This window comes from Mauremys mutica, chromosome 8 (assembly GCF_020497125.1).
Source record: "Mauremys mutica isolate MM-2020 ecotype Southern chromosome 8, ASM2049712v1, whole genome shotgun sequence".
NCBI classification, from domain to species: domain Eukaryota; kingdom Metazoa; phylum Chordata; order Testudines; family Geoemydidae; genus Mauremys; species Mauremys mutica.
In genome coordinates, this window is record NC_059079.1 from 66,931,059 (window position 1) to 66,951,570 (window position 20,512).

Consider the following 20,512-nt stretch of genomic DNA (forward strand, 5'->3'; position numbering starts at 1 on the left):
ACTCATGTTCAGCTCCTCTCTGACAACACCATGGCAGTGGCCTATATCAACAGGCAAGAGGGCACCAAATCCCTGTCACTCTGTACAGAATCCATCTGCCTCCGGAACTGGTGTATCCACCACTGTGTCATGCTCCATGCAGCCTACCTCCCATGTACGCAGAACTCCCTGACCAGTCTGGTCAGCCAGCATTGGTACATCAGTCACAAGGGGGAACTCCATGACCGCTCTCTCCACTCCCTCTGCCATGCCAAGGACACCCCTCGATGGGACCTTTTTTGCCATGTGCAACAACCACAAGTTCCCCCTCTACTGTTCCCTGGGGGCCATGGAGCCTGGCTCCCAAGGCAATGCTCTCCTCCTGCCTTGCTGCAGCAAACTTCTGCCTTCCACCCCCATTCCCCTCCTTCCCCAGGTCCTACAGAAGATCATAGAATCATTGAATATCAGGGTTGGAAGGGACCTCAGGCGGTCATCTAGTCCAACCCCCTGCTCAAACCAGGACCAATCCCCAACTAAATCATCCCAGCCAGGGCTTTGTCAAGACTGACCTTCAAAATCTCTAAGGATGGAGATTCCACCACCTCCCTAGGTAACCCATTTCAGTGCTTCACCACCCTCCTAGTAAATTTTTTTTTCCTAATATCCAACCTAAACCTCCCCCACTGCAACTTGAGGCCATTACTCCTTGTTCTGTGATCTGCTACCACTGAGAACAGCCTAGATCCATCCTCTCTGGAACCTCCTTTCAGGTAGTTGAAAGCAGCTACCAAATCCCCCCTCATTCTTCTGCAGACTAAATAATCCCAATTTCCTCGGCCTCTCCTCATAAATCATGTGCTCCAGACCCCTAATCATTTTTGTTGCCCTCCGCTGGACTCTTTCCAATTTTTCCACATCCTCCTTGTCGTGTGGGGCCCAAAACTGGATACAGTACTTCAGATGAGGCCTCACCAATGCCGAATAAAGGGGAATGATCTCGTCCCTCGATCTGCTGGTAATGCTCCTACTTATACAGCCCAAAATGCTGTTAGCCTTCTTGGCAACAAGGGCACACTGTTGACTCATATCCAGCTTCTTGTCCACTGTAACCCCTAGGATCTGACAAGACCCCAGGTCATGATTATCCTAATCACCCCATTCTGGCCCAGTCAGTTTTAGTTTCTGGATCTCCTAAGGCTCTATGCCTGCTCCCAGACCTCCTCACCCAGGACCAGGGCAGTGTCTGTCACCCCAATCCTGGCCCCCTTCATTTCATAGCCTGTTTTTTGGATGGGGCTCATGCATAGACAGTCTGTTTGACACTGGTGTGACACATCCTTATGCAACGGAGGCAGGCCTCCACCAGAGCGTCCTACACGGTTTCACCTCCTGGGCTTGGCACCATCGCCTTCCCCTTGATGCCATCTCCACCCCTGCCATCCTGGAGTACCTCCACACCCCTTCGTTGACATTGCGGACAGATCCTGGGGCCAAGCCCTCTCCTCACAGCACATCTTGAAGCGGGTTTCAGCATGCATCTGAGAATGCCTGGCTGGATTACGGTACACTCAATGTGGGTGCAAGCGGCTGCTTCCACCTCCCTGGTGGATGTATCCTGGCATGACATCCACTGGGTGGCAATGTGGCATTTTATGCGCACCTTTCACCATCCACTATGCCATAGCCCGGGAGTGGCGGCTGATATGGTTGTGGATTGCGCCGTCCTCCAGACTGCGATACCTCTTGCATCCTCGCACCCCCTTCCACACTGATCATTGCTTGCTGCTCACACGTGCTTGGAATACATATAGGGCCCATCACTCGAAGAAGAAAAAGAGGAGGTTATTTACCTGTAACTGGAGGTTCTTTGAGATCTTTGGTCACTATTTGTATTCCAATACCTACTCTCCATCCCCTCTGCTGTGGTCATCAGTAAGAGGATGACTCAGAGAGTGTCATCCCGTGCAGCCTCATATAACCTTGCCTGCACCATGAGGCTATGTGTGGTGCATATGTGAGTTGATGGACACTGCTACAGAAATCTTATGACTTAGTGTATGGCGTGCATGCGCACTTGTGTTTGGAATACAAATAGGGAGCACACATCTAGAAGAACTTCCAGTTATAGGGAAGCAACTTCTTCTTTTCCATTACTCTTACAATTAATCATCAATGTTAATGACAACATTGATGTAAAAAATTCACCATACACACTTCACATACAACTTTGACTCTGACAAACACAAGCTTACAAAGTTTCATCTTATCACTGATGTATTTAATTTTTAAACTCTCAAGTATTTTATCATTGATATTTCTAACCTGGCATTTTTCTGTATTCTCAGTTAGGAGCTCAGCAGGGCTATGGGAGTTAATTAGGAAGTCAGGTTGTCCAGAGACTTCAGTGAGCAGAGCAACTTGTTAAGGTACTGGGAACTAAGAGTGTAGGCATTTTCCTTATTTAGCTCCTTAAAGTCTTGAGGGAGAAGAATGGAACTGGCTCATGGGTGAACCAGTTCAGCATCAATACAGTTGCTTTAGCATGTAAGGTTTTCAGCAAATAAAGCTACATGTATAAAGCTTTGCATGGCAGACTTTTTGACAACCATTCATTCCATACCAATGCACTTTCCCAAACGTTTTATTTGAAATCTATTATTTTCTGAATTGTCCAGTATTCAGTTTTGTTTCGGCATCTACAACAGTCGTAGGTCATAGGCTGCAAAGAGTTAACTTTTAGGGAGAAAATGCTGAAGTTCTTGGATTGGGAAAAGAAGTCAGTTTTGATTAGTTTGTGTCATTGTTCTAGAGTTTAAGTCTAAGAAAAAAAATTGTCTGAGGGAGCACATAAGGTCAGAATAGCTTGTTTCTATTAAGTTGGTGGCTGTTGGATAAAAATAAAGCTTAGAAACTCTCCTTGCAACACCAACAAAATTACAACTGATATCTTCCATAAGGTATGTATTATAGTCCAAAGCCACACAGATTTTTCTCTTCAACCAGCAGCACTGACTTAGTTGCTAGTGAGACTGGCGTACCTCCAAATTTAAGTGAGCTATATACCTGTAACACTTTTTCTTTGTCTGTGTAAGAACTTACTATGTTTTTCCTTATAATGAACCTCATTTATCTGGCATGCACAGACACGTGTAGTGGCGCATGCGTTACTTCAAAGTTGAAGAAGAAAACATGATCTTGTAATGGATAAGCACATGCAGCATGACTTTGCATAGCTGTGCATTTTACAGATAGAGTGAGAAAGAACTCTGCATAAAATTGTGCTTTACATGTAGAGTGGAATTTTCAAAGGCTTGTAATTTATTTAAACAAAATCCGTTTTCTCCAGAAAATTCTACTCAGTGCTTTATGAGCATAGGCCAAGTCTGAAGATTTTTTTAGGAATAATGTTTTTTTGCTGTTTTTCATAACTGAAAGTTTCTCCAGTGTCTGAAGAATGACATTCCTCAGAGAAATTCAAGAACTACCTTTTTTCAAATGGCTGCCATTTCCTGCAATGGGACTTGGGCCACAGGTGCCCTCTGTTGATAAATAGACTGTCTTTTGAATTGGCCACCAAATGGGAGTGAAGCCTTCAGTGAAGATCATCCTCATTGGAAACCATGATTGGTGATGGCCAAGCCAGGAGAGGGCATCCTAGTTCATGGTTCTCAATCCCATTGAGAACATAAGCAGATGACAGCCATTTTGAAAGACGGCAGTTTTGTGAACTTCTCTGAAGAAAGTTTATGAAGAATGACAAAAAATAAACATGAATCGTTAAGACTTCTTCAAATGTAGCCAACGCACACAACTTCAGTCAGTTTTAACATATGGGAAGTCTGAATTTGCATTATTTCCATTAATAACATTCAGAACAAAAAATGGTCTGAAAAAATTTAGCACCCTGTAAGACCCATCGTAAAGTATTTTTTTAATGCCTAAACTAATAGGTTTGCTTGTGAATTCTCAGAAAACCCATTCTGTGCTCAAAAAGTGGTGCTGTACGTTTTGAGGAGAATACTTGGTACTCTTCATATGTAAGAGGCCAAATTCCTGTGTTAAATGCAAAACTCAATTCAGCCTTCGCCATGGAACCATGACCACCTCTGCCAAAACACTGGTTTTGCCTTCTATTCTTCTGTGAGGGGAATCAGCATTTTGGGTCTTTTCAGAAGGCAGATGCTGCATCCTCTTGTGGTTAGAGCCTTACACCACATTACGAGTGGCCCCTTGTTCTCCTTCTCCTGAGTTCATTGCCTTAGCAGAAATCATGCACTCAGCTCTGAGGACTAGAGAAACTCTCATGTTGCTAAGCAATGGTGCCTCTCCTCTTCTCCCAACAAGGGATGCTGTTGAGCCACACACTGAACTCTTGGGGAGGAGCACATGGCATTGATCTTTAGTCTTTCTTGCTGTCTGCTCTGGCTGGCACCTTGTTTTGAAATATGTCTTTTTCTGAGTTTGAGTCCCTCTTTCATTACCCAATTCTTGAGCAAATGACTTGACAGCATCCCCTCTTTTTCTTGCTCTGGTTGATCTTGCATGATTTAAATTGCTGGTGACATTTTGCAGTTTCCATTAGTGAAGAATAGTCCTTACTCTGCTCCTGTCTCTTTTTTTCATTCTATTGCAGTTCAGGAAACACCAGATATTGTCTCCAGAATAACCCAGTATATAGCCGGGGCAAACTGTGCACACCAGTTGCCTATTGCAGAAGCAATGTTGACATACAAACAGAAAAGGTATGTTATTTCAGTAATGGCTTCCAAAATATCAGGGACTCCACGGAGGATGGGGGAAATACTATTTCATTCTCTTCTTGTTACACACAGACATAGCTGGCCACCTCAAAACTGTCTGAGAAACAACCTGTAAGGGTTGCACATTCAAATCAAGAACTCTTTCAAGGAACAGTACCTGGCACTATGAGTGTTGTCAGCTAGATAGCAGATGACAAATCTAGAACAACCAGAAATGTGCCTTACTTTCTTCAGCGCAGTTGATATAGCTGAAGAGCAAAGAAGCCTGGGAGGAACCTATACACCGGTTTGGTCTCTGGATGCAAAGGAATTCAGATATTTGGCTTTGCTTACAGTGCCAGTGTTTGAATGTTTTGTGAGGGGGTGCTCTCAGACCTCAGAGCATGAACTCTGTCTACCCCTCCACCAAGGTGTCTCTGAGGGGTCCTGGCCTCTGCCTCCCTCAGAATTGGTGCAAAAGCCTGAGTAGAGAATACTGCCTCAGCTCCGATCTGACAGTTGGGCGAAGGAGCTGCTCCTCTCCTTGGCAGCTACAGCATTACAGGGGTCCCACTCAGGATGGCTAGAGCTCACCAGGGTTTACTTCAGCCTTGGCATGGATACGCAGCTTGTGAGATGTGGGTTGAGAGGAGAATACAGGAGTCAGCAAACAGGATAGGGGCAAAGGGGGAGTGGGGCAGAAGCGGCTGTGCCCACATATGGCAGTGATGATGGGGGACCTATGGGAGTAAGGCGCGATGTGGTGGCATAGGAGTTTTCCGATTAGTGACAAAAATTGGAAATATAGTGTATATGCCACGTGGGTGAGGTAAAGCTGAGTTTAATGATACTTCCTAAATTGGTGCAGAACTTGTGACTTTAATGGTACAGTGATATAGTTCCTTTGCATTCAATTTTTATAGGAGTAGAAGCTAAATTGCTCCCCATTTCTTTCTGGAAGTAACTGAAGTGGTTCAATGAAATCCTTAATTCACTCCCATAGCCCCCACAATTAGATATCTCTAAACCTGCTGATTAGTAAATATTTGAAAACTCTAACCTGCTTTTCTCATTAGCTATATTTTAATGTCTCCCTTACTTCCTGCCCAAACTTTTTTCTGTAATATTAACCTAATAATACTTTAGCCATTTGGTTGCTTAACCACTGTAGCATCATGATTGATTGTCTCACTCCTGATTTATGAATGAAACTGCATTCTTTCCACAAATAGCAGGGAAAAATTCTAAATCTTTTTACTACAACATTAACTTGTTTTCATATTGCTGCCTTTGTCTTTCCTGCATGCTTTAACTGTTGTATTCTTGTTTGGTTTCCCCTTGACTTCTCCATTTCTAGTTCCTGTTTATAATGAGCATGCCCATTTAACCAGTTTACCCACTTTGACTTTCTGCCATGCCCAGATTGGTTGATCTAAGAATCAAGTTTGCAAGTGGTACTTTGTTGAAAACATTCTGACATCTAGCTAGACAGCACATGTGTTTCCCTTGTCAACAGCCTGTCTGACCTCCTTACTCAGAGGATAATTCCATCTGAGATCAGCTATTCAGAGTTCTTTAAAGCATGCTGGTTTCTATTTACACCCATGTCTGTCCACCGCATTTCATCAAGCTATCTTTTATGTTAGATTCCGGCAGTTAACGCGAGCCTGTAATAGATCATAGTTACCTGACTCCATCTTTTCCCTTTTTAAAGATAGGCTTGGCATCACACCTTTCAGGTCCTCTTGTTGCACTGTGCCTGAAGCCATGCAGAGATTGCTTGGTCTGTCTGGGGCTACTTTGAAGTGAAATCATGAAGAATTTTATTTGGCTTCTCAACCATTGCCACAGGCCCTCACTCCCTGGTATCTTTACTTCCTGGCTAAAATGTGAGGTCGTTAGAGTTTCTAGAATGTATTTATGGGTCTGTTCAAACAACTTCTGCTTTCAGACAAGTACCACATAGGAAATTAGAGAAGTTAGAGAAGCAATTTATTGCATGGAGTGATGGGAAATTATCTCCTAGCTCTGGTTTCCTTCAGAAACGGTGCTCACTGATGGCAGTGACTTGAGGGAATTATTTCTTAAAGTAACGTACAAGTAGGACTCTGTTAGCACTATCTAAAGCAATGTGTTGCTTTCTATCATAAGTATAATAACATGTTCATTTTTTCTTTTGGTTGCTTTCTGAAAAGGAAAAAGAGCTTTCATTTTGATTTTACCATAAGGTATCCTTCTTTAGGTTCCTTTCCCCATTCCATACCTTCTATACTTTTCCTGGGCTGGTCTTTTATGCCTTGTTTAACAGCTCCTGCAGGTCTGGGATGCTTAACTTGTGCTTCAAATTAAATTCTGTTTGTTCCTTTTCAAACTTCTGCTTCTGGTGGCAGAATGCACTGTTCCAAGGACCACAGAGCCAATTGTTTGGGGAGCCAAAATGCAGGTATCACAGGAAATAAATTTAAGAATAGAACTGTTATCCAGAAAATAAAGAGTTTGGCCAGTGTCACTTGAGGGCATGAGAATGTGAAAGTGAAGCTAGCCAGTCTGGTTCCTACTCTCAAAACTGAGTTAAGCAAATGGTGTTAATAGGTAACATGTATGTAAAAGTGATTTGGAATTATGAAGTATTTTGGTTTTAATATGTCAGTACAGGTAAGGTTATTATAAATGTGGCTTTTATGTTGATCATGTGCCTTTTATCTTCTAGGCAACACTTCAGTAACAGCTATTAAGGGGTTTACAGTAGTGTATGAAGGATCCACACTAAACCAAGTTTTTAAGTGTCACTGTTAGTGTAATTTTAAAGAATGTTTTTTGTTCCCAACAATGGCACCAAGTGTACTGCTAAGTGTACGTCTATACTAGGATAAAAGCTCTGTGGCACAGCTGTGACTGATCCAGGCCAGCTGACAGGCTGCAGAGCTATAAGTTGCTGAGCCTGAGCTCTGGAACCATCCACTATTGCAGCCTCCCAGGGCTCAGATTCCAGCCTGAGCCTGGATGTCTGCCAAGCAATTTTTTATCCCACCAGCCCAAGTCTGCTGATCTGGGCTAGCCGCAGGTTTTTTATCCCTGTGTAGACATATCCTTAGACTGCAGGTTTTGAAACCTCTTTATCTGGAGTAAAACTGTATGGGTCTTTCAAGATTACAGGCCAGCAGTTCCCTTCCCCATAACAAGTTGAAAGAGAAATGTAGCTCCTGGAATGGCAGACTCCATAAATTCAGGCTAGCTTTTGCATATTCTTCAATCTAAGACAAGGTGGTGGGGAGGGCAAATGAGACTGTAGCAAGAGGCATTATAATATATGGAGATATACCTATCTCATAGAGCTGGAAGGGACCCTGAAAGGTCATAGAGTCCAGCCCCCTGCCTTCACTAGCAAGACCAAGTACAGATTTTGCCCCAGATCCCTACATGGTCCCCTCAAGGATTGAACTCACAACCCTGGGTTTAGCAGACCAGTGCTCAAACCACTGAGCTATCCCTCCCCCATAGCCATTTGGTTTTCTAATCCTAGTTGGTATTTGTGGTCTGACAGACACTGCATTCTGCCCCATTTCTGAGCTGTCCAGTGACCTGTTCAGTGTTCCAGTCACAAGGCCTTGTAGAGATCTCCATCTCCCTACTGAGCCGAGGGAAACACCTTCTTCGAAGCTACTCGTCCTTTATGAGGGTCCGTGCTGGAGGCAGCAGCTCTATTCTATAAGCTCACAGAAAATTGCTTTTTAGAAACACTTAAAAAATCTTCCCAGCATCCTGGCACTTGCTCTGTTAAACAAGCTCTAGTGATTTGAGAACACCAAAACCAGAGAGAGAAACCAGTCTCCAGAACCTAGCCATATGTAATGATCTGCTTTATAACTTGTTTTCTGCCATTTGATCCTAACTTAATTGACTTCTGCTCTCCTTCCCACCCAACCCCCCCGCCACTTGTTCTGTTTGTCATGGCAAGACTGAAGCATGTACTGCCTGTGATAGACTGCATATTGTCTGAAAGCTTTGCCCCGTTTCTTTGGAGCATCCGCTGACCTTCCCAAAATACAGAGACTGGGGGAGAGGAAGGGGTTTAGGGAGAAAATAATTTGCTGTATGTTGTCTCTTCTGGGTGACGTACTCTCTGTGGTGGGTGTGGTGGTGGGAGGAGGAGAAATGCTTTAGTTATGGAATAGCTGAAGACTGCTGCGGTCCAGATGAGATTAAATGGTATCAGTGGGAAGGGTCATTTACTTACCATGTAATTAGTGATCTTTCACCTAATGCTGATGACCAGGCCTCATACCGACTGACTACACCTGAAATGTGGGTCGAGGGAGCTACACTGCTCAGGGCTGTGAAAAATTTCAGTCACTATAATGTAGCTAGGTCGCCCAAACCCCACTAGAAGACCATCAGCCTAGCTACTGCCTCGTGAGAGGGTGGATTTACATCAGTGACGGGGAAAACCATTCTAGGGCTGTAGTCAGTGTCTATACGACCAGCACTACTGGTGCATGGCTGTCCTGCTGTAGCACCTTCTGGTTTAGACATACCCTGTTCTCTAGAAGGAAACACTCTATTGTACAGTACTTATGAATTTTTGTAGGCTTTAGTCGTCATAGTTGGAATAATTTGTCTGCCAGTGGTAACTCACAATAGTTGTCTAGCCAGGTCATTCACTGGCAGTAGACAACGAAGTCAGTGTTACCCATGGTAATTCCAAGTCCACTATGGTTTGCCTCTTGGGGCTTCTGGATCTCATTTGCGTGAATCTACGTTGCAGCTTGGCTCTGGAAATGAAAGCACTGCTCACTTGTATTGGGGAGTCTGTCATTTACCACCTCTTTAAAAATGTAGAGTATGTTTGTGATCTCTCCTGCTCCCATTTTGCAAACTGAATGGCCCCAGTTGTCATCCCATGCATTAAAAAAAGCACACTGGGTAGAAGAGTGAGCAGAGGACGTGCCAGAAGAGTAGCACAACCTGTAGTTCTAGGTTACCCTTCTTGACTGTTACTGTTTCATCAAAACCTTTTCTAATGCAGACTAGGCCTTCGTTGGGCTTGTGTCATTTTCTTTTGGACAGAGGCTGACTTGTAAGGCTTATTCCCCACTGATTGTTTGGAGAAAGGAGGGAGACCAGCAGCCCTCAATTCCAGCTCTGGCCTGTCTGATCCGACCTTAAGAACCAGAAGTTAAATACAAGAGAAGTGTCAGATGAAGGAGCCTGGGACCATGGTTTTCAAAGCCACTTTAAAAAAAAAAAATCACACCATAGAATTGCTCGTTCCGATATCTAATCTGGTATGCATTGTGGTGAGTACTTCAGTACTTCCTAGCAGTCCTGATTACTGGTACATTACAAGGTTGGGCATTCAGTCATCTCTTGTGATAGAATAAATTATTTTAACAAGGACTTCAAGAAGGGAATTTTACTTTCATCCACTTTTTCCTAATCCATTTTCATCCTTTTTTTTTTTTAAATTGCCTTGTCTTCCAGTGTAACAGTTTGCTAACTGCTAAGGCTTTCTGTGGCACTCATTGTTTCTGAGCGCCACTTATACGTATGTCTGTCCATCCATCCTGCTGGTGTTTCTCTATTAAAATAATTAATAGACATAAAAATAAGCAAACTTCTATACTGCCCAAAAGAACAATATTGAAAGAAGAGTGCATTCTTCCCAATGAAGTGATTTGGGGTTAATGCTTCTAACTGAAATCTGTTCAGTTGTCATTTTAAGAACCATTAATCAACTGTCAAGAGCAGTAGTGAAGAAAAGAACCACTACAAGACAGAACAAGGAGTAATGGTCTCAAGTTGCAGAGGGGGAGGTTTAGGCTGGATATTAGGAAAAACTTTTTCACTAGTAGGGTGGTGAAGAACTGAAATGGGTTACCTAGGGAGGTAGTGGAATCTCCTTCCTTAGAGGTTTTTAAGGTCAGGCTTGACAAAGCCCTGGCTGGGATGATTTAGTTGGGTTTGGTCCTGCTTTGAGCAGGGGGTTGGACTAGATGACCTCCTGAGGTCCCTTCCAACCCTGAGATTCTATGATTCTATACTTGCCATTTAAAATGGGCAAACTACTATGTTAGCATCACCAATGTCTCAGCTTTCCCTAGAAGGATTCTGCTCTGGAACTCAGCATTTGTCCTCAGCAGAACTGAACCAGTGTTCTGCTGCAACCGCATTTGGTTTGGGTTTTTTAGTGCTTAAAGAGAACTTGAATAGCAACAAGATTAAGAAGCATGATACTCTGGTACTTCCATCATTCCACTGAGTGGCCAGCAGTGTGAGGCTATCAGGTGAGGACAGCTCTTATCTACTGTAGCTGAGGAAGGAAAGGACTGAGATTCCATTGCTGTTTTATCTCAACTGCTCTACAACTTCCATTTGAGATTTCTTGGGGGCGTGGATCAATAGCACTTCCCAGTTTCTCTGCTGTGTACTGTAGCAGGATTTGTTCAGGGAGGCTTCTAGAGGTTACATGGCAAGGGCTGGCACTGGAGTTAAAAGGGTGTGATGGAAAGTCTAGAGAAAGGACACGGGAGTCTGTATAATTAGTTCTTGCTCAGTGTGGCTGAAGCATGAAGAAAACGGCTGGGTCGAGAAGTGAGCAGAGCCTTGGTTCCATCCCAACACTCCTACCAGCTGAGCCAGTGCAAGGGTAAGTTGCACCATAAGAAGGGTTATGGTGAAACACCCCCTGCCCCTAAAGCAGGGAGGGAGCTGTGCCTGAGTCGCACATCCCTCAGCTGCATGCCACCCCTTACACAAGGCTGAGAGGAAGCTGTCTAGCCAGTCCGACTTGTGCAGTTTTCAGCATTTTTCATGTTTCCACGCCTTTTCAGAGGATCTGCTGCAGAGAGCACCACAGGGCGGCTTGTTTCTTTTGATGGACTCTGTCTTGAGTGTTTGAGCTGCGCTCTGCAGTAGTCTAGGCTATAGCAAACGCCTTTCTTGCCAGATTGTAAAGCTCCCAGCATTCAAAAATCGTGAGATTTTAAAACTCTCGCATCTGCTGTCTTTGACTTCAGATTCAGCCTGAGACGTGCATGCACACACTTCAGGCCTCTCCACTGGCCCTCTCCTGACCTCTGCCATTCTGTCCCCATCTCTGCACCTCTCGTAGTGTCCCTCCATGTTGCCCTAGAGGTTTTTTCCCACCAAGCATCATAGTTACTTTCCCTTCCCCCTCTCTTACCCATCATTTCTCCCTCTTGTCTCCCTGCCTCACAAGTGTGCCTCCTGCTCCCTGTCCTTCCTCTGTACCACCACAGCTCCACAGATCTCTTCTCTCCCCTCCTCCATGTTTCTGAATGCTGGGCAGGGCTGATATGCCACCTCCTTCAAAGTGTAAGTCATGTCATCGCTGCACTTGGGACTGTACGTGGGACATCTCATCTGTGTCCCTTTACATTGTCTTGGGGAGCCATCTGCCTCTCCTCCCAGCCCTTCTGAAGTCACTATTTCCAGTTCACTTCCTAAATATCAGTGATCTCCCAAGAGCACTCTGGGCCTGGGCTTTGTTTGTGCAGTCTGTCTCATTCAGGGTGTAAGCTCCTTGTGGCAGGGGTTACCTGTTCTTGTGCATGTGTGTGTCTGGTGCCACACAAGTAAGGTGTCATGGCTTGTTAACCCGTGGTAGGCTAACTGCTTTAGTGATTCTGGGATTTGCAAGGTATGCCACTCGACTGCAAATTGGGACTCGTGAAGGCAATGTGTTCCGAGAGCTTCAGTTATTAGTAAGTAACCTGCAGGTCTCTGTATTGCTGGTGATGTATTTTGTGGCACGGGTTCATTTCTTTGCAGTAGGAGGTCATGTGTATGAGCGTAGCTACTGCCATGTCATTAAGCATGTTTCTCTCTCTTAAAAAAACAGCGAGGGAGTGGGGGGGGGGACTTCCCATTTTATTTTAAGAAGATTCCTGAGAAGATACAACACTCCCCAGCTGGTGTGGGATCTCAGAGTATTGTCAGAGGGATGCTGAGAGAAGAAATAGAATTGGCGCTTGCACATTTTCAGTTCCTGCTGCATGCTTGATTGAAACAGTAACGTGAATTTTTTGTCTTAGCGTTGAAAGAACTCCTTATTAATCACTCTCTTCTCGTTGCTTCTAGCCCTGATGAAGAATCATCCCAGAAGTTCATTCCCTTTGTTGGGGTGAGTATTTGCTTTGATGTGCAGGTTAAAGTTTGGTGAATTTCATAAAACAACTTTGATTATTAACAATCTCACTTGGCTCCATAGATTCTAAGGCCCAAAAGGGATGATTAGATCATTCAGTCTGACATTCTATGGCATTAACACAGGCCATAGATTTTCACGTAGTTACCCCTGTCCTGAGTCCAGTGCTTGTCTTTGACTATAGCAAATCTTCCAGAAATGCATCCACTATTGATCTGAAGACTTCAAGAGATGTCCAGCCCATCTCCTCTTAAAAAAAAAATGAAACTTACCAGTAAAGTCCTTCCTGAAATTGAGCTGAGGATTTACCTGGAAACTGTTCAAGTTGAGAAAAGTCTTACTGTTTTCTCTCTGCAGCCAACTCTTGGCACTTCATATTACACATTTGTATACCACTTTACCTGTCGCTGCACAGAATTGTGTGGTACCTAGTGCGTGGTAAATAGAATCATAGGACTGGAAGGGATCTCAAGAGGTCATCTAGTCCCAGTCTCCTATACTCATGGCAGCACGAAGTATTATCTAGAGTTTAGACCATTCCTCATAGGTAAATAAATGCTCTAAAATGAGAAGTGTTATGCAAAGCAAATCTAATGCTCAGAAAAGCAATTCTTTATTAAATAAACTTTTAATTACAAAACTGAATCACTTTAAAGCCAGGACGTACATAGTTAACAGCCTCAAATGTTACCCTGCCAGCATAATATTGCATATAAAGGAATGCATATTACATCACTGTAACTTTAACTCTGATTCAAAATGAATTTTTACCAATAATCTCAAAATGAAAACATGTCCTTTTTGAAAAAGAAACCTACAAATTATATAGCTGCATTTGTAAGGCTCTTTAAAAGGGAGTGGAGGGGTGGATTAGCCCATCCCTTGTTATTTTGTTCGTCCATTAGGCCTAATTTCCAAGACACCAGTTTTGGTCCATTGATTTTCAGTCCCACACTTGTTTAAGTTATGCCTGGTACAATCCTGGAGTTATATCAGCATTCCTTTTAGCTGTCCCCTTTTGCACCTTTTCCCACCAGCACTTGTTGCAGGTTATTGTGACCCTTCATGAATTTTCATTCATTTTCCACAGTTGAGCTCACAATTAGGTTAAATGTGTAGGCCTGGTTATCAGAACAGACCACACTGAAAACACGCCCATTGGGGTGGCAGTTCCCATATAGAATTTCTTTTGAGGCTCTGTTGAATTTTTTTAAAATCCATTTAATATGTTGAACTAACAGGACTAGTTGTAGAGTGGTACTAGGCCAAACACTTTAAAGAGGCCCAAGTATGTTATCGCAGTGCAGATACCCTTATCAGCCAAACTTCCAACTTCATCCAAAAATTCAAATTTGACAAAGAGCTATTTTCCTTTAACTCAAGCTGGTTTTGGCATAGTTTGTATGAAATCTGCTAACCTTCCAATTTTCTCAGTACTAGTGTTTTAATGTTCAAAACATGTGACTGAGAGCTGGGTGACTCTGGCCCAACATCCAGCCTATATCTAAATCTTGCATTTCTTTCTGCATACCATCTCTAAGATCCAGCCTTGCCTCTCCTGTCCATCCACACAACTAAAGTTCTTGTCCAGGCTCTCATCTCGTGTTTTGATTACTGTAACATCCTTCTCTCTGGCCTTGGCAAGATTGCATTTGTCCTGCTGTTACCCATTCAGAATATTGCTGGAAAGGTTATTTCCTAGCTCATCACTAATCATGTCACCCCCCTCTCTCTTTTTAATCCTTGCCCTGGCTCCCCCTTCTCTATCATGTCAAACACAAGCTTCCCTTCTCCACTTTCTAGGCCCTGCAGTCAATCCCCAGCCTAGCAGCTCTTGTTTGCTATCGAGCTGTCAGTGCTCTTCTATTGTCCTGTGATACCAACCTCCAATGCCCACTTGTTAGATGTTCCCATTGGCACCTTTGTACTTTCTCCCATGCTGCCCCTCATGCCTGGGAAGAGCTCTCCCGTGAACATCCGAAACCCTACCTCCTTCTCCACCTTTGACTCCCTCGTCAGAACTCTCCTTGGTCCTGAGGCCCACAAAGAACTTGACAGCCACTAAGTGGTTGGTGTGCAGAAACCATTGCCTATTATGCTGCCCAATATTGTCTCATGGTTTACTTGTACTACACTGTCTGCCTATACTGATGTTGTCTCTGGTCTTGCACTTAGATCATCAGCTCCTTTGGGTAGGAGGTGCCATCTTTTTGTTCTGTATTTACAGCACCTAGCACAATGGGGTCCTGGTCCTTGATCCAGGCTCCTGGGTGCTATGGCTAAATTCATAGTGAGTAAGTCGCTATTCCCCTTACCCTGCCATTGTAGGCATGCTGAGAGAAATAGAAACTTTTGTGTTGCCTGCCCTTCTGGTGCTCTGATTCTCTTGCTGGTATGTTTCGTAGCAATGGAGCAATCTTACCTTTCTCGGGTTTACTTTTTTCTTGGTTAGGTTATTCAATCCTCTAACATTTAAGGTTATAATATTAAATGGATTTATAACTGAGAGGATGACCTGTTGATTTCTCTTCAGCCACTAGATGTCTCTGCTCTTTGGTTTTTGTTGCATTCTAGTATCTTCCCTTGCTTTTTATGGGGTGTGTGTGTGGGGGGGTGAATTGTTCCTCCTCCTCCTGATCATCTTAAGTCAGCTTTTGTGTGTTTTGTGTAGATCAGTAGTAGTTCCAGGTGTAAGTGTCAAAGTCCCAAATGCCTTAGAGTTGTTAGCAGGTCTTATCCTAAGGCTGACCTCTGGTTCAGGTTGACCTTGCTTTCACCTTCATGTCTTTCTCTATCCTAAGATGTAGCCTTTCCAGGAAATCTGCCTTTGCAGTTCTGCTGTTGATATACTCCTTTATTAAGTAAGGTACTAATCTCCCTGAAGCTGTGAGGTGAATAACACTGACTTTTCCAAGCTGACAAGTATTCTCATGACTTTGAGTGTCAAAGCAAGCTCTGGGATCAATGAATTTTTCTGAGTCACGGCTTACTACTGGGTGTGTGTCCGTATGTGAAGTGTTTCAGCTCTCCTAATGAAAGGGAGAAGAGCTAAGATATTAGGCTTGAAGTGGTATGAACCCCGCACACAATACAACTTTCAGGTTTTTATAAGGGTCTCCTCTTAGGTTTAGTTCTAATTGTAATCTGCCAAATAAAGTTTGAAGAATACTGGTTCAGCAGTTCTCACATTGACTGATTTTAAATTAGCATTGCTTCTCTATTTTGAATATGGGTGAAGAACATTCTCTCTTGAAAAAAGATGAAAAGTTTCTATTTTGCATTCATAAAACTGCCAAGTTGAAACACTCTCACTTGTTATTTATGAGCCCTTGGCACACTCTTTAGCCTCAGGGCATTATGATCATGGTCCACAGAATTTCCCCTTGCAATTCCTGCATCAAGCTCAATAACTTGCAGGTGAACCAGAGAACATATTTTTAGAAATCCAATGTTGATTTGAAAGCCCTGAATTGATGGAGAATCCACGCCATTCTCTGGTAAGTGGCTGCAGGGATTGCCACCCTTACCTACAAAAACTTGTGGCTTTTTCCCAGTATGAATTTATGAAGTTTCCACTTTCAGCAAGTGTGTTGTTTTATCCCTTTGCTATCTTAGGGTATGTCTGCGCTAGAAACACTACAGCATCGCAGCCGTAGTGACGGAAAGGGTGCTTCCCTTCCTGTGGTAAATCCACCCCTCTGAGGGCTGGTCTCCACTTGAAATGCTACGGTGACACAACTGCAGCGCTTCAGTGGAGACCCAACCTACGCCAACAGAATGGGTTCTCCTGTTGGTGTAAGTAATCCACCTTACAAGAGGGGGTCACTAGGTTGATAGAAGAATTCTTCTGTGACCTAGCACTGTCTACACTGGGGGATAGGTCAGCATAACTACATCTCTCAGGAGTGTGAATTTTTCGTGCCCCCGAGTGACATAACTAGGTCAAAATAACTTTCTGGGGTAGACCAGTCCTTTGAGTCCTGTACTATTTATGTACTTCGACCATGTTCAAGTAATCTCTTAATCTTCTTTTTGTTTAGCTAAATAGATTGAAGTGGTTTAATTTTTCACTGTACAGCAGGTTTTCCAGGCTTCAAAAACATTCTTGTGGCTCTTTTCTGAACTCTTTAGTTTGACTTCAAAAAGGATATTGCCAGACAACAGCACTGGATAGAATATTCTAGTAATGGTTTTGCCAATGTTATATACAGAGGTAATTACACATCACCTATGTTCCCCTGCTTATACATTGTCGAAGAAAAACTTAGTTCTCGCTTTTTGTTTGGGTGCAGCAAAATTAAATACTTTATTATTTCTCCAGTAATTACCATGGAGGGAGAGAGTGCCATAGGACACAGGGTCCTGGACAGGTCTCTCAACTGGTAAACAATTACATCAAGCCTTTATACCTTATTACAGACAAGCTTAGACAATCATGGAGACAGTAAAAAGCAACAAATACATTTTGTTTATACATAAGCTTTTCTGCTATCTTACTAGAAAAAGCAAGACTGCACATTGCAAGGTCGTAATACTTTCACACAGTTCACTCTGTCTTACATTATCTTGCTTCTACAAATCTCACGTCATAAGGGTCACAGTATGGCCTGACTCTTGCTAACTGACTAACATGCATTAAAATCCCCTTCAAATCCTTATTAATTCTTTCCTTGCTTCCACACTCCCCCCTTTTGTACTTCTAGTACAACAAACAATTTCAAATCTCAATTCGCATTAAACCATGGAGTTTAGATTCTACAGCAGATATGTCAACCTGAGGGGTTGTCAAGGGATGTAATGACAATGCATGATTAGCATGATCATAAAAGGTATTATTACTATAATTATGTTTTTTTCAAAAACAACAACAATAACATAATCCTAAACTAACTAACAACACGACAAACAATAACATCCCCATAGGAATAATATAATGGGCTGTTGTACAATTTTGATCACAAAGCATAAAACATCATACCTAGTACATAAAGTAAACACTCTATAAGCTGTATGAAAGGCATTCTTTCCAGCTTAATATATATTCTAAAGCATGTGAATTTGCCCTTGCAATTCAGAGGCAATCTATCTGCAGGCCAGTAAATGATATAATTGCCTGCAGCAGTGGTAAGATCAATATGTATATCTCATCAGGTGTTATTCTAGGGGTACTGTCTATAAATCAGGTAGGTATATCAGGTGGTCTAATTTCCCAGATGTCTCGGCAAATAATTCAGTTCCACATGCATCCTCCCCATGGACCCAGCAGGATTCGGTATGTGGGAGCCCACACCCACCCTAACCGGTCCATATGCTTGGAAGGAGCACTCTGAATATCCCCACTTCCATCCAGAAAGTGTCCAAGTATCTCTCCATGACCACAGATCAGATGGCACTCCTGATGCATCTGTAAGGGCAGTGGTCCAAGTCTGGTCTAGATCCCACTGCAATACCTTCCCAGCCTCAGTGGTATTCAATACCATCTCTGTCAGTAACTTCTGGGTCATAGAACTAAGGGCTGAAATGACATGTAACTCACCAACTCCAGCCTGTACTTAAGATAGCTGAGTTTCAAGAATAAGGCTAGTAGCCTTTTCTAGTTGGCCCAATTTCTTATCATGTTCTTGGCTTTTAAGATATTGGCCCTAGCCCACAGGGATCTGCCCAATGTCCTCTCATTCCAGGTTCTCCGTTGTGCTAATCTAATGGCAGCCCCTTGTGAGCAATCTGGGTATGTAAAAGTGACGTAAAAACTGGATAAGGGCAATGTCATTTAAAATCCAATCAGGGAGGGCAATACATACTGAAGGATTTATCCAAAACACAGGGCACAGCCTGTAGATTAAACCCCAAAATCCAATTAATACCACATTCCCAATCATGGGTCCCATAAATTTCTTCCTTGCCAGTGTACAATTCTTTGTTTCTTCACCAGGGTCAGTTCTCAATGTCCTTTCAGTCAGGAATTCCTGGACTTTGGCAATGTCAGTGGAGTGAGTGTTTCTTCTTCTTTCCCAAAACAATTGTGGTTTAGCATCCTACAGGGGAGAGGTTTCCAGCACATATCACCCTGTAATGGCTTTGCTTTTTCTAGAAAAGTCTAAAGGCACAGTTGGTCTGTCAGCGGACAAGGGAGATGTTGCCAGTTTGGCACCTTGCCCTTTTTCCTTCTGTCCAGAAGCACAGTGGAACTAGAAGAAAGAATAGGGTAATCATCAGTAGGAAAATTCTCCTGATGCGGAGGGGTCTTTTATTGCAGTGAGAATCCTGGGTCCAAGCAGTCAGTCTGTGGCACTTCACAGCGGTGTCGGTAGGCAGCAGGACTTGGAAAGGGCCTTTCCAGCGTGGAGCCAAGGCAGTCCTTCGTTGATGGATCTGTATGTAGACCCAGGCTCCTGGTCCCAACGAGTGGCAAGGTTGCACAGGATCCTTCGGTAGTGCTTCCTTCACCTGTGTATAAAAAGACTTAACACATTGCATTAGTGCCTAACAATACTTAAGCATTATGTTATCCAGCAAATGAATGTCCATCTGAGCTGGGGTTAGTGGGGATGCAGTTGGTAGTCGCATTGGGTGTCTTGTCAAAATTCCATGAGGCCGAGTCCAGTCTTTCGATTGGGAATGGCTCTCATACACATCAGTGCCAAAGAAAGGGCATCTGGCCACTTCAAGTGTGTCTCAGCACAAATCTCGGCCAGTTTATATTATTGTAAGTCCCGTTCTGGCGTTCCACTGTCCCAACTGTGGGTGGTGAGGGCAGTGAGTTGCACATAACCCCTTTACAATCTGTCCAGTAAAATGAGTTCCAGGATCACTGTTGATAGTCACAGGGATGCCAAAACGTGGTACAAAATCTGTAAGCAAAGACATCTACTGTCCTGCAGGGAAAAGCTTCAACCCAAGTGGTAAATACATCAACTAAAACTAATACATATTCATAACCACAACATTTAGACATTCAAATAAAATCAATCTGAATATTTACAAAAGGTCCCCAAGGAGGAGAGGGGGCTGGCCGCTGCACACCAATCTCGTGTAACTGCAGCAACCATTCCCCCCCCTTCCCTTGGTAGGCAGCCAAGCGGTGTCCTTGACTGGGGCCAGCGCATGTTAGCCATTCTCTTTTTTCTCCCTTCTTGGCGTTTTTTTTTTTTTTTCTCTTTTTTTTTCGTTAACATACAAAGGAAACTTTTACCCATTACTTATACACCTTCTTATATACCATGAACACATAAACATTACTGTTATACAGTACATTAGTCTTATTATTCAATGTATGCCACATATACCCTTGCACTAAAATAACCGTATTACAGAACTTTGGAAGGACAAGCCAGGACAAGCACACCCACTTTGAGAAGTCCACTCAATATAACTTCTAGTCCAATAGCTATCCACCATCCCCAGCCCTCTGGCTAAAAGTCTGAGGTAGCCAGAAGGATCCCTTGTACAATATGGGGAGTGGGTTAACTTTTCATGTCCTTGCTTCCAAAGACTATCAGTATGATTTTAACAACAATTCTCAATTAAAAGATGTGGCCAATGTAGTTTCTTTCTCTTACTGAAGAAAATGTATTAGACTTTAGTATATCACATTTTTCTGATGTAACCAAACACTTTGTATTCT

At 43.2% G+C, this 20,512-nt stretch overlaps 1 protein-coding gene across 2 annotated transcripts in view; it reads left to right on the forward strand.

Annotated features, from left to right (window-relative positions):
• PACS2 (phosphofurin acidic cluster sorting protein 2) overlaps nucleotides 1-20,512 on the forward strand; it is a 188,019-nt gene that overhangs the window by 124,381 nt on the left and 43,126 nt on the right. For both annotated transcript variants that reach the window (XM_045027524.1, XM_045027525.1), the window contains exons 18-19: nucleotides 4,616-4,724; nucleotides 12,822-12,864. In XM_045027524.1, coding sequence (XP_044883459.1) covers nucleotides 4,616-4,724; nucleotides 12,822-12,864 — 152 coding nt within the window. The remainder of the gene's footprint in view (nucleotides 1-4,615; nucleotides 4,725-12,821; nucleotides 12,865-20,512) is intronic.